Raw genomic sequence first — 11,736 nt, 5'->3', positions numbered from 1 at the left:
CCACGTGCCCCAGGTATTTTTTTATGTAATTCTCTTTATTATTATTATCATTATCATTATTACTTTCTTTTTTTTAAGATTTTATTTATTTATTTGATGGACAGAGATCACAAGTAGGCAGAGAGGCAGGCAGAGAGAGAGGAGGAAGCAGGCTCCCTGCTGAGCAGAGAGCCCAATGTGGGCTCGATCCCAGGACCCTGAGATCATGACCTGAGCTGAAGGCATAGGCTTTAACCCACTGAGCCACCCAAGCGCCCCTATCCGGGCAGGAAGTCAAGGGGCGGGCGCCGAGGTGCTCTTGGGCTTCGAAACTGGAAAGGAGGGAGGCGATTTGGCGGATTTAAGGGTCCGGGACCGAGGTCACCCGGAAAGCGGATCTGAGCTCCTCGCTCAGACCGGGAAGATGAATCGCATTTCGGGCCAGCGATGATTAAAGCCGTTGCCTGGGAAACGGAAAGGAGGTGGAGCCGAGCCTGACTTTGACAGGGGCCAGAGCAGGGGCGGGACTCTGCGCCAGACTGGCTTTGCCCCCCCCCGGGGGGGCGTGGCCTACCTATGACTGACAGGCACCCACCCACCCCCAGGGCGGGGCTGGCTTGGGACCGACAGCAGGACTGAAACGGGGCTTTGGCTGCGATTCGTCTGGCACCGCGAGGGGACAGGGGACTAGCCTAGTCTGGCTGGCATGCGCCCATAGCGCCGGAGCTGAAACTGGCCCTCACCACTGCCCCTAAGATGCCGGCCTCAGTGACCCTGGAAAAGAGTAGGGGACCCCAGAACAGAGCAGGATATACTGCCTTGGCCCCCTCCCTTTGGCCAGGCTAAGCCAGAGGGGAGCCCTTTTCTTCCTTAGAGGATGGGCTGGGAGAGAGGGAGGGTTGTGGTCTTCATAATGGGCAAGGTGGGGGCTCTGGAGCAGATGAGGCCAGGCCAGGGGAAGAAGGCTGGGAGAAAGACCAAGGACGCAGATGTAGGCTCCCAAAAAAGGGTCCCAGAGTCTGAGAAGGAGGAGGAGAAAGGGAGGCCCAAGAATGGGGGAGATCGCTTTCCAGTGAGAAAAGGGCTGCCTCTGCCCAAATGCTGACTTCTGAGGAAAAAGTCCAAGAGTATGGAAGCAGTTTGGAAAAGGTACCTGGCTAGGCTTTGCCCCTAGAGAGCCAGCCGGTGAAGTGAGCTGAAAGCAAACTTTTGCTCTGAGAAGCAGGTGTGGAACTAGGAAGGAAAGATGGCAAGAAAGCCTTCCTTCCTAACTGTTCCCCCCAGTGCCTTGGCTGGTCATCTCTCTGATATGGCTTGGTGTTATCTGCAGAGCGTAAATAAGTACATTATAAAATGTTCTTAGTGATTTTAACAGAGATTCCTGCACCTCACTCCCCAAGTAGGTTTATTTTACATGGATTTCCCAATAAAAGTTTAAGGCCCCTTTTCAAGGGGGTTACCAAAGGCCAAAGCTGTACCTTCAGACAGAGGCTTGAAGAGTTGACCCAGGGCCCCGTGGGCTTGGTGGGAGGCAGCACTGAAGACAGGCAGAACAGGATGGAATTGAAATGTGTTTTCTAAATGTCACCCCATATTTAAAAAAAATTTTTTTGAAGTAAGCTCTGGGTCCAAGGTGGGGCTTGAATTCATGACCCCCAGACCAGGAGTCGCATGCTGGACTGACTGAGCCAGCTAGGGGCCCCCTCCAAATGTTGCCGCAAATTCAATCAAGAAAAAGATGGGTCAGGGCGCCTGGGTGGCTCAGTGGGTTAAAGCCTCTCTGCCTTTGGCTCAGGTCATGATCCCAGGGTCTTGGAATTGAGCCCCGCATCGGGCTCTCTGCTTGGCGGGAGCCTGCTTCCCTCTCTCCCTCTCTGCCTACTTGTGATCTCTGTCTGTCAAATAAATAAATAAAATCTTTAAAAAAAAAAAAAAAGAATAAGATGGGTCACCCAGTGGGGCTCAGTTGGTTAAGCAGACTCTGCCTTCTGCTCAGGTCATGATCTTCGGGTCCTGGGATCCAGCCCTGCTTGGGGCTTCCTGCTCAGTGGGGAGTGTACTTCTCCCTCTCCCTCCTCCCTGTTTGTGCTCTCTTTTATTGTCTCAAATAAATAAATTAAATATTAAAGAACAGGAATCTTTGCTCAAGCTCCTTCAGCTATAAAACCCTCAACTCTTCTGTGGCTTTAGTAAAAGGTCTGAGTATACTGTGGGCCTCAGTTTTGCTGGACTGTAACCAAACTGGGCCCAGGGAGGAGACGCCCTGAAATGTCAAAGGGACCAGGAGAACTATTTCAAGTCTGGCTGGGGACTGGCAGGTCAGGAAGAAGCTTAGCGTTGCGGCTTCAGAGTCACACGGCTCGGCTTGAATCCTGGTTCCACCACTCCCTAGTTGTGTAGCTGCCGGCAACTTTTTACATGACTTTAAACCTGTGTTTTTGCTAAGAGAGGATATAACATGTCTGGCCCCACAGTGGGTTGTGAAGATCATAAGAGATAATGGGCTTAAAGCACTGGGCTTTATTAAGCCTGGCACCACACATAGAGCTCAATGAGCAGTGGCTGCTGTCACCTCCACTGCCCATACGAGTGAATTTCTACGGCCCAAGACGCATAAGCGAGCCCAGGCCTAGGTACCAGGTTCACTTCTGGCTGCTGTGGGAACATGTGGCCCTAAAGATTTTTCCCTAATCACCTACTGTGAGAGGTTTGAGCTTACAAAGGGAAATAAGGGCTACGCCCTGCTTGGAGTAGACTATGGATTTTACTGTGGATTCATTCATGTTTATTCTTTTGCATCTTCCAAAGCCAAGACTTACGGTACGAGATGCAGCTATAAACTGTTTAATAATAGCTCTCATCATCTGTTCATAGATGTGAAATTTTGGTCTCAGTTTTCCCAGGAAAAAAAAAGGTGGGGGGTTGCATAAGGAGGGATGGAGGGCCCTGGGATGGGGGTAGGGGGTATTAACCAGCAAATGGTCTGTGCCAGGCTTATTCCTGTGTTGTACTGATGGGGTGTGGAGGGGTATGGAGGGTGTGCTCGTGCCCTAACTTCTCTCTGATGGAGCTGGACAGTCCTTAGCTGTCTAGCCTTCCTCTCTCCAGAGGTTGCCCCAGGAACCAGAAGCTACCAACTCATGCCAAATGCCTGAAGGGAACCAAGAAGCCCAGAGCCTGAGTTGAGTTGGCCTGTAGGTATGTGATCAGCTTTCTTAGCAAAGAAGGAAATGGAAGGCATCTACATCCCTTCTAGGGTAGTTAGTACTCAGGGTGAGAATGGAGGACTGATTTTCTAATCTCACTGCGCCCTCTGCTGGGAGCTGAAGTTCCTTACAGAAGGGGAAGGAAGAGACTAAGACCTTCATTTTGTGGGGAGGGAAGGCAAGGCCACAGGCAGGAAGTTGGCTCTCCCTGGACCCACAGGACATGGAATCAAGTGAAGATCAAGAAGTAGACAGGGTTTCACTTTATTGAGTAACAATGGCATCATAGTTTTAGTTGCTGGTGGCAGATAGCTGGGAGAGAAGGAAAGTGCTCTTAGAGGACGTCGGCCAGAAGGCCCAGCTCACTATACTCACTGTACCACCCACTGCTTCGGCCACAGCTCATGGGAGTTGGAGTCAAGGTCCAGCCCTGTACCCGATGAATGTATCACCATATATTCCATTCCCAAGCCTACCTCTCCTTTGGACCCCCTGTGGATGCCCCGGCCCTTCTACCTCTTGGGAGATGAGGGCAGGAGTAGGCGTAGGAGCAGGACTAAGCCTCAAAAAAGAGGAGCTAAGGTCGGACTTCTGCTGAATGTCTAACAAGAGCCAACAGAACACAAAATGTCCTGTCTTGAGATTGTACACTCAGGGCCTAGTTGCCCTTGGGGGTGTCCTTATCACATCCATCCACTCAGATACGTGAGCAGGGTAAGCACCATTCTCACAGCTTTGTCCCTCTATAAGAGGGGGCAGTGGGAGCTCTTAAAGGGGAATGTCTGCTCTGCCTTCATGGCTTTTTGGTGTGAGGAAGGAGTTGGGACCGTAGCATAGAGTCTATGATGTCAGAGCAGACCAAGAACTCTGAAGGTTGTCCCTAAGGACGCCCACACTGTGGTGTGGGAGAGATGGGAAGATGGCAGGGTGCTACAGGATACTGACACTCCTTTGTCCTCAGAGAGGAGAGAGGATGAAGGTAATCTATTTCAGGATGTGGGGGATGCCTAAACTGCCTATCTCCCTTATCCTGTCATGTCTTTCTCTACCAGCCCAGTTCCCAGGTCAACTTTGGGAGCTGGAACCAGAATTCTGAAGAAGTCGGCCCAGTTAGGCTGGCTAGTGTCCCTCAGTCTCTGCGCTGAGATCTCGCGGCTCCTCCTGCATCTAGAAGGGGCGAGGTGCTGCTAGAAATGACTTGGCCCGTGGAACTGTTGAGGCAGGAAAGTCGTGTAGCCTGGCTGGCTGACAGGTGGCGAGATGCCAAGAGAAGCCAGATAGCAGGATACCCTAGGACAGCATATCTGTTCCTAGTTTCCAGAACAGCACGTACACACACACACTCTTACGCACATGTATCGTGTACGTACACACATAGACAGAGAAGCCCAGCAGAAAGGGATTGTGTGGCCCTGCTCTTTGAAACCAGAAAGGAGAGAAAAAGGCTGAATGGAGGCACCTCTCTCAGCCTAATGGACTGCTGGTCTCCCCGGCGGCTCCCCCACCCAGACCCCACCTAGTACCAGGCAGATGGGCAAGGGAAGGGGAGGGAGAGTGAGGCTCCAGGAAAGCAGCAGCCCGAGGAGGTGAGGGAAGGGGCCAGGGACTGACCCTCCCTCAAAGCCCCTTGTTGTAGTAAACCACTTCGATGTCAGGGTTTTGCTCACGGATCCGAGCTCTCAGCTCTGGCTCCAGCCTGCTCACAGGTAAGGAGCTGCAACAGAACAGCAGAGGTGGGCTGAGTATCCCCGGAACCCAGCCTGCATCAGGCCAAGCGATCACCGCCCTTCCTCCTCCCGGACTGAGGAATCTCCTTCGGCGGCCAGAAGGCCCAGCTCACTATCATTTCCCGGCCCCAGAATAAGATTAGTGCCAGGCAAGCCAGCCCTCCTCCTGGAACACACTGAAGGCCTCTAAGGGCAGCTGCTTCCACAGATATGGAGACCCACCCAGAGCCTGCAGTCCAGCCAGGGGGCAGCACTTACCTTCTCTGGGGGAATAGGGCACAGCACAAGGGGGTGGCAAATACCAGGCTGGGGAGAAAAGTGTTGGAAAGGTTTGTGAAGTTTTGACCTAAGGCTGTTCCCTCCCTGCACCCCATGCCTTCTCTGGAGACAGCCTCTAGGGGTGGAGACTGATTAAAGCCAATGGTGACATTAGGTTCTGGCTGAGGGACGAGCCTCAGGGCAGCGACAGTGAGGGCCAGAACCAGCAGTTAAATGTGCATGAAACTCCTGGATGGTACCAAAAGGTATATTTCCCTGCTTTCCTCTCACAAACGAAGACTAGAAATATCTCTTTGAGGGGCACCTGGGTGGCTTAGTGGGTTAAGCCTCTGCCTTCAACTCAGGTCATGATCTCAGGGTCCTGGGATCGAGCCCCGCATTGTGCTCGTTCTCTGCTCAGAGGAGAGCCTGCTTCCCCCTCTCTCTCTCTCTGCCTGCCTCTCTGCCTACTTGTGATTTCTGTCTGTCAAATAAATGAATAAAATCTTTAAAAAAAAGAGAGAAGTATCTCTTTGACTAGACTCTTGGCCTTCAAGGATGGAGATCACCCACTGCACGCCCTACAAATGTCCCAAGACCCCCTACAAGCCAGATGTATGAATGAATGAAGTACATGAACATCTTAAAGTCAATAAATATCCACCACACCCACCATGGGAAGGACACTCTCACACACCCTAGCTGAGTCTCCGCACACTTACCAGAAGCCCACCAGTCCCACCTGCAGGGGCGCCCCCAGCCAGGGGCGACGCTGTGGGGAGACAGAGACAGTGGAAAGGTTTGCATCCCCTCCTCCCCTCCCCTCCGCCAGGCCTGCTTGCTGACACCCTCCTTAGCGTCCCATCACCCATTCTCCCCTCTCCGAATGGTTTCCACACTTCCTTGAATCCTCCACTCACTTCCTCCGGGCCTAGTGGCCTCCATGAACCTGTCTCTTCTCCATTCACTCCAGCCACAGGGACCACCATTCTGTTCCCCCCAACGGACCCAGTTGGTGCTCAATACTTGTGAATAAAAGATTCAGTGAATGAGCTTATATTCCTGTGTCCTGCTTCTCTGTTCTGTTTGTGCATGTGTGAGCCTGTGTGTCTTACTGTTGTCAATAAGTGACAGCATGAATATGCTATCAGGTGTGATTGTGGTAATCCATCCCCGAGTCAGAGGCCTCGGGAGTGACCCTGATTCTCTTCAGGACAGAAACCATTTCCTTCCTTCCCTTATCTTCTCCTCCTGTCCCCTCAGGGTTCCTTCACCCCAGCCCAATCCCCTCTTGCTGAAGGAATGAAGGGGGAGGAGGCAGCACAGGGGTGGGGCAAACAGGCAACATGTCTTGGACTCAGGCCAAGCTGGAAACAGGCTCGGGGGCAGAGCACTTCTGCTTCCAGCCACCACCACTTCCAGGATGGGAAAGGTGAGAGTGACCTACCTTTAGGAAGTCTTTCTTCTCCAGAGTGTCCATGATCACAGGGGGAATGGCTGCAGAGAGAGGAGGGCGGCAAAGGAGGGAGTTAGTGACGTGAACGTCGGGATGCCCGGGAGAGAAAGATCACCCTTCACAGCTCCTCCCACTCTCCCCAGCGTCACAGCCCCCAGAGTGCTCAAAGCCCCTGGAGAAGCCCCCACGCCCCACCCAGGCACCTGTGCCTCACCCATGGCAGGAATGGCCATGCAGATTCTGGATATCACCACCTGGAAGATTCCTTGCTTGGCCGCAGCCACTGAGTGGCCAAGTCTCTGATTTTCCTCATTGGTCACTGGGATGCCCACTTGCAGTTCCCTGAAAAAGAAAGGGGGTGGAGGGGGGGTCACACCACAGGCCCTAAATCTTATCAGCAATGCCCTCTTGGGCAGCTGTTCCCTGGGGTCCCCTCAGGTGTCAGAGAGTCAAAGGCTATTGTTCCCAGCCCAGGATCCCAGAGTCAGACTGAGACTGTGCCCAGAACTTCTGTTTGGGGAGGGAGAGGGCTGGGCTCACCTGTGTGGCGGAACGGTGTGCCCACACGCATGGTGGGCGCGCGTGCCCAGAGCGGGAGCCACTCACCTCTGCCTCATCAGGGGGATGTTGATGCAGTTGGCAGCCGCCACTGCTGCGAAGGGCACAAATCTGCCAACCAAGGGGGGCAGGTGCTGGGGGAGGGAAGATATCACTTAGTGGCCCTAAGGGCCATGGGGTAGGAGGAACTCTGGGGAGAGATGTGGGGAGCCTGTGGATTGGTGTGGACGAGGGATGAGGAAAAGGGAGATGAATAAAGGGCACGTGGAGGGCATTTACCTTGGTGAGGGATTTGAGCCCCAGGGCTGTGGCCACGGCGCCCGTGGTGGCACTCACGTAAGCCGTCCCCAGCTGCCTGTGTTGACAAGAGTCAGGACACAACGTGGGAGGTGAGCAGTCTGGCCTGCAGTTCTTCCTCTCAGGGAAAGGCCAAATCCTCCATACGTGAGGCATGGAAGGCAGAGAAATTCCTCCCCTGCCACAGTGTAGGCTTGTCTGGAAGCTCCGCTCCCTCCCTTTCAAGAGGAGAGGGGGCCCCCACAGCACACACAAGGGGATGCCATGCCCTCAGGCCAGAAAAGTGGGGCGAGGCGCAGGCCTCGAGGAGGGCTTTGAGGCATCAGCTGAACAAGCACAAGCACTGGGGGAACAGTAGCAAACAAGAGGGAACAACAGGAGGCCGGGGCGGAGTCGCTGGGTACCAGCTCTCACCTCACAGTGATGGGAGCATCGCCACTGCGGTTGGAGTAGTTAACAACAGCATTGAAGGACTGATTCACCCACTGCCAGAACACCACTGTCGGGGTCTTCCTGAGGGAAAAAAGACGCTTACTTCTGCCCCCTCCACGGTGTCCCTCATCCTCAAATTCCTGATAATGCAACCCCAGAGGTTATTCCCAAACCAGCAGGAGGGGCCCAGCTGAGGACCCTAGGACTTGCTCTGGTGACCCCCGCACAACCCTCCCCACCTGCCCCACTTACACAACCACAAACCCTGTCTCTGGGGTGGGGAGTGGGTGCCTGGGGCTGAGTTCTACACGGTGTCTGGGATTCTAACACGAGTTCTCACCCACTCACTATTTTCGGCCCACCCGGCCTCACCTCGTCATCAAGCTACACTCTGGCGTGCCTAAAGTCCTCAGGGAGGGGACCCATGGGACAGGACCTGCCTGTAGAAGGTGAGCATGCAGCCAGTGATGGTCATGTTCATGGGCACCTGCGCCGACATACGGCCAATTAGGACCACCTTCTCCCCGGTGTCCGGATGGAAGGCCGAGTCATACACATACTTGGCCCTCCACAGCTGGTCCTCGGTGAGCCCAGGTGTCACCACACCAGCCCTGCAGAGAATGGCAGGGAGGAGACAGGTAACTGTAGGTGGCAGATCTGTCCCTGTAAGGCCTGACCACTCAGCTCAGGGGACGTCTGGGCAGAGGACCAGGAACTTTGACCCCTGATCTCAGAATAAAGGAGCTCCTTGTCTCAGTGCGAGAACCACATCTTCCCAGAAGAGTAGGCAGGTTCCTATTTCTGTTTTCCTTGTAGCCACACAGAGAGGGGTCCCCTTCTCTTTCTGCCTCAGTGCTTGGTCGTGGGTGATTGTGGTTCCCAGTGGAGTGAAATGGCTAGGGGCATCACAGGGGCTTTTTCTCCTGGAAACAAGGGGGATGCTCTCTTTCTCCCTGGGCTCCACTTTGAGACCCTCTGTTCTTGTAGAGGGTGGCCTAGCAGTGGGACACGCCCCTTTAGAGGGTTTATGAAATAGACAGCAGTCCCCTGCCCACCAATATCCATGCCACCTCTTCAACCCAAACACCCTCAGACTCTCTGGATTAAAGCTCTGTGCCATAACTGTGAGTCCAACACATAAGGCCAGGGAAGAAGAGGGTTGAGGAGTGGGGCAGGGTCACTCTCAAGCTTGGGGAGATAGATGCAAAAGGTACTGTAGTCATGGCAGGGAATGAGGGTCTGGGCTACAGGGTCAGACGGGGTAGTGGTCTACCTATAGTTCTGCACGATGTTCCGGGAAGCTTCCAGCTGTGCTCCAGACAGCAGCAGATTTCGGGGGTCAGTGACAGTGAAGAAGTGCCGGGCTCTGCCCAGGAAAGTGCTTTGGTCCCAGCGAGGTTCCTGGATATTGATATCCAAGGGCAACTCACCCATTTTCTGCAGGGCAAACACCAGTGTTGGGAGGACTCCAAGGAGGGAGTCCAAGAGCTCTGCCTGTGGGTACCTCTGGTGGGCCCTGCCCTAGTCCCTGGGCCGCTCACCAATCCTTTCCAGAGCTCAAGGTGACTCCAGATAGGTTAGCAGGGTTGGGGGGAGGAGCTGTTTTCCAGGCAATGTTGTGCCTCCGAGACTTGCAGCCACAGGAGGAGGGGGCAGGGGAAAACAGAACCAGAAAAACAGATCTTCTTTGCACTCTGGCCTGGTGCAGATTTTCACCAAAGAGGGCTGACACGTGTATGGTTGACGCAAGAGCAGCAGCTAATCCTGTGTAGTTACTCTCGTGCTCTCTACGCACGAAAATACATATATATCCATGTTCATGTCAGCTTTAGGGCCCAGCTGTCTGGAGACCTAGATGCAAACTTCCAAGGCTCTTGGGGAAGATGGCATAAGCCATCCAAAACCCCAGCCCCTGATTGGAGGAGAGCAAGGGCTCAATGGCCACCCCAGGGGCTTATCTATTCCAGATCTCAAGTCAGGGAAGCTGATGCCGGTCACGCATGCGTGCTAGTGGGCACGCCCCAGTCTCCTCTCCAGGGGCATCTTCCTCAACCCACACTGAATGGCCCCAGGCCCTCCTTGTTCCCCAGCTGGGCGGGGCTGGCCCAGACACCCATCCACCTCTCCCCAACACACCTACGGCCCAAAAGGATTCAGTAAGTGCCCTCTCCACCCAGGAAAACCTGAAGCAGCATCTGGCCGTGTTAGGCAAAATCCTACAATATGACTAATCCTCTCCAACCACACTTCCTCCCTCCCTGGAAGACACACCCTCCCCTCTCCCGCGCACTCACACGAACATACCCACACACATACATACATGCCCTACACAGACACACGGAGGACACGCCCTGCATACTCTAGCCCACAAAGACCGTTACCCGCACGCTCACACATGCACGCACAACCCATGGCCATCAGCGTCAGACCCCTGAATGTACAGCCCCATGAGGCCCCACCCTGACATTCCTCCCCGCAAGCAGCCTCCCCTCGCGCCCCAAGGACTCCTAGAGCCAAAGATACTGAGTCCGGAGAGAACAGGGAGCACACTTCAAGGCAGGCTTCCGTCCCTCTTAGCCCCCCATCTCCTACTCCCCTGACCGCCGAACCCCGCCCGGGACAGCAGACACTCACGCTTTCTTGAGCTCCGGGGTTTCTGGCCTCTGCAGCTCGAAGACCCGCCTTCCTCTAGGCGCCGCGCCCCTGCTCCTGCCCTCCCACCCATCACGCGTAACGTCACGCGTGACGCTAACCGGCAGGAGGGGCAGGGGCTCCCCGCCTCCGCGCGTTCGCCGAACGTGCCCAGGGATTGGCAGAGCCTGGGGGCGGTGGGTGCCATTTGGGGAGACGCCCCCAGCCCGAGCTCCCGGGACCTGGCCCAGCGCCGCCTCCCAGAGCCAATCAGGGCTCGGGAATCAGTTCTGGCCAGTCCCCAGCCAGAGAGAGGTGGGGAGGGACTGCGGGAGCGCTGCCCCTTTGCTTGCAGTCCCCTAGCTGGCCTCTGGGGGGACCCGGCCTCGGCCCCAAAGTGTCTAGGTTCCCCCGGCGAAGGCTCGCAGCGCCTTCCGCGGCGCGGAGGGGCCATCCTCTGATGGTGCGCTCCGAGGGTCTCGGATTACCAACCGGCTTGTTGCCAGATGGCTGCCTGGGCAGCGGCCTCTGCCTCCTTGGCCCCCAGGGCTCCCACCTACCCCAGTCCCCACAAGCTCTTGTCGCAGCACTCCGGCATTCGCAGCCCTTCACAGTCTCCCTCCTGCCTGTGTCCTTTCTATGTCCCCACCCTTTTCCTCCTCCAGCCCCCTCCTTATCCGCCTCTTGTAACCCTTAGCTCCACTGGGTCCTCAGTTTCCTTCTGCCCCCAATTCCTACGCCTGCACCACAGACCTTAGCCCTAGTCCCTGCCCTGGGATGTGTAGGGGCAGAAGGCTCAAGGTACCTCTGTCTGCGTCAAGCAAGTGGATCAGAACGATTCTTCCTCCCCCTAGTGTCGTGGAACCAGCGGCTCCACCCTGTGCCCTTTCCAGAACTGAGAGGCCGGAGAGACACTTAGCGACACAGAAGGAAGATGCATGTGAAAGAAGGCAGTACACACACACACACACACACACACACACACACACTTCACAACTCACCCAGTCACCTCAGAGAGCACGCCTGCCCCGTACCCAGGCGCCAGCCCACGCTCCTGCCCACCGAATGCTTACACCCCTTCTGCCCAGGTGTCATTCCCTCACTGATGCCTTGGGGTTGACGCGGAGGAGTGGCAATTCCAAGAGCACTAGTGTCTGGGTTGGCCTGGAGAAGAAGAGGTTCTGGGCTCCCC

General features: G+C 55.3%; 1 protein-coding gene across 3 annotated transcripts; it reads right to left on the bottom strand.

Moving 5' to 3' along the window:
- Positions 1-3,433: 3,433 nt before the first annotated feature.
- SFXN3 (sideroflexin 3) lies at positions 3,434-11,684 on the bottom strand. 3 transcript variants are annotated; one of them, XM_047701665.1, is made up of 11 exons: positions 11,546-11,684; positions 9,187-9,350; positions 8,354-8,524; positions 7,896-7,994; positions 7,464-7,539; positions 7,233-7,318; positions 6,841-6,968; positions 6,618-6,667; positions 5,893-5,942; positions 5,171-5,218; positions 3,434-4,899 (listed from the first exon to the last, which is right to left on the bottom strand). In XM_047701665.1, exons 2-11 carry the CDS (start codon positions 9,345-9,347, stop codon positions 4,803-4,805), a joined length of 966 nt encoding a protein of 321 aa, XP_047557621.1. In that variant the 5' UTR covers positions 9,348-9,350; positions 11,546-11,684; the 3' UTR covers positions 3,434-4,802. The 3 variants fall into 3 exon arrangements, with proteins under 3 accessions (XP_047557621.1, XP_047557619.1, XP_047557620.1); XM_047701663.1 differs by lacking the exon at positions 11,546-11,684 and adding an exon at positions 10,548-10,700; XM_047701664.1 differs by lacking the exon at positions 11,546-11,684 and adding an exon at positions 9,455-9,691.
- Positions 11,685-11,736: the final 52 nt, after the last annotated feature.

This window comes from Lutra lutra, chromosome 14, assembly GCF_902655055.1.
Source record: "Lutra lutra chromosome 14, mLutLut1.2, whole genome shotgun sequence".
Taxonomy (NCBI): Eukaryota; Metazoa; Chordata; class Mammalia; order Carnivora; family Mustelidae; genus Lutra; species Lutra lutra.
This window is presented reverse-complemented; position numbering and strand designations above follow the sequence as displayed.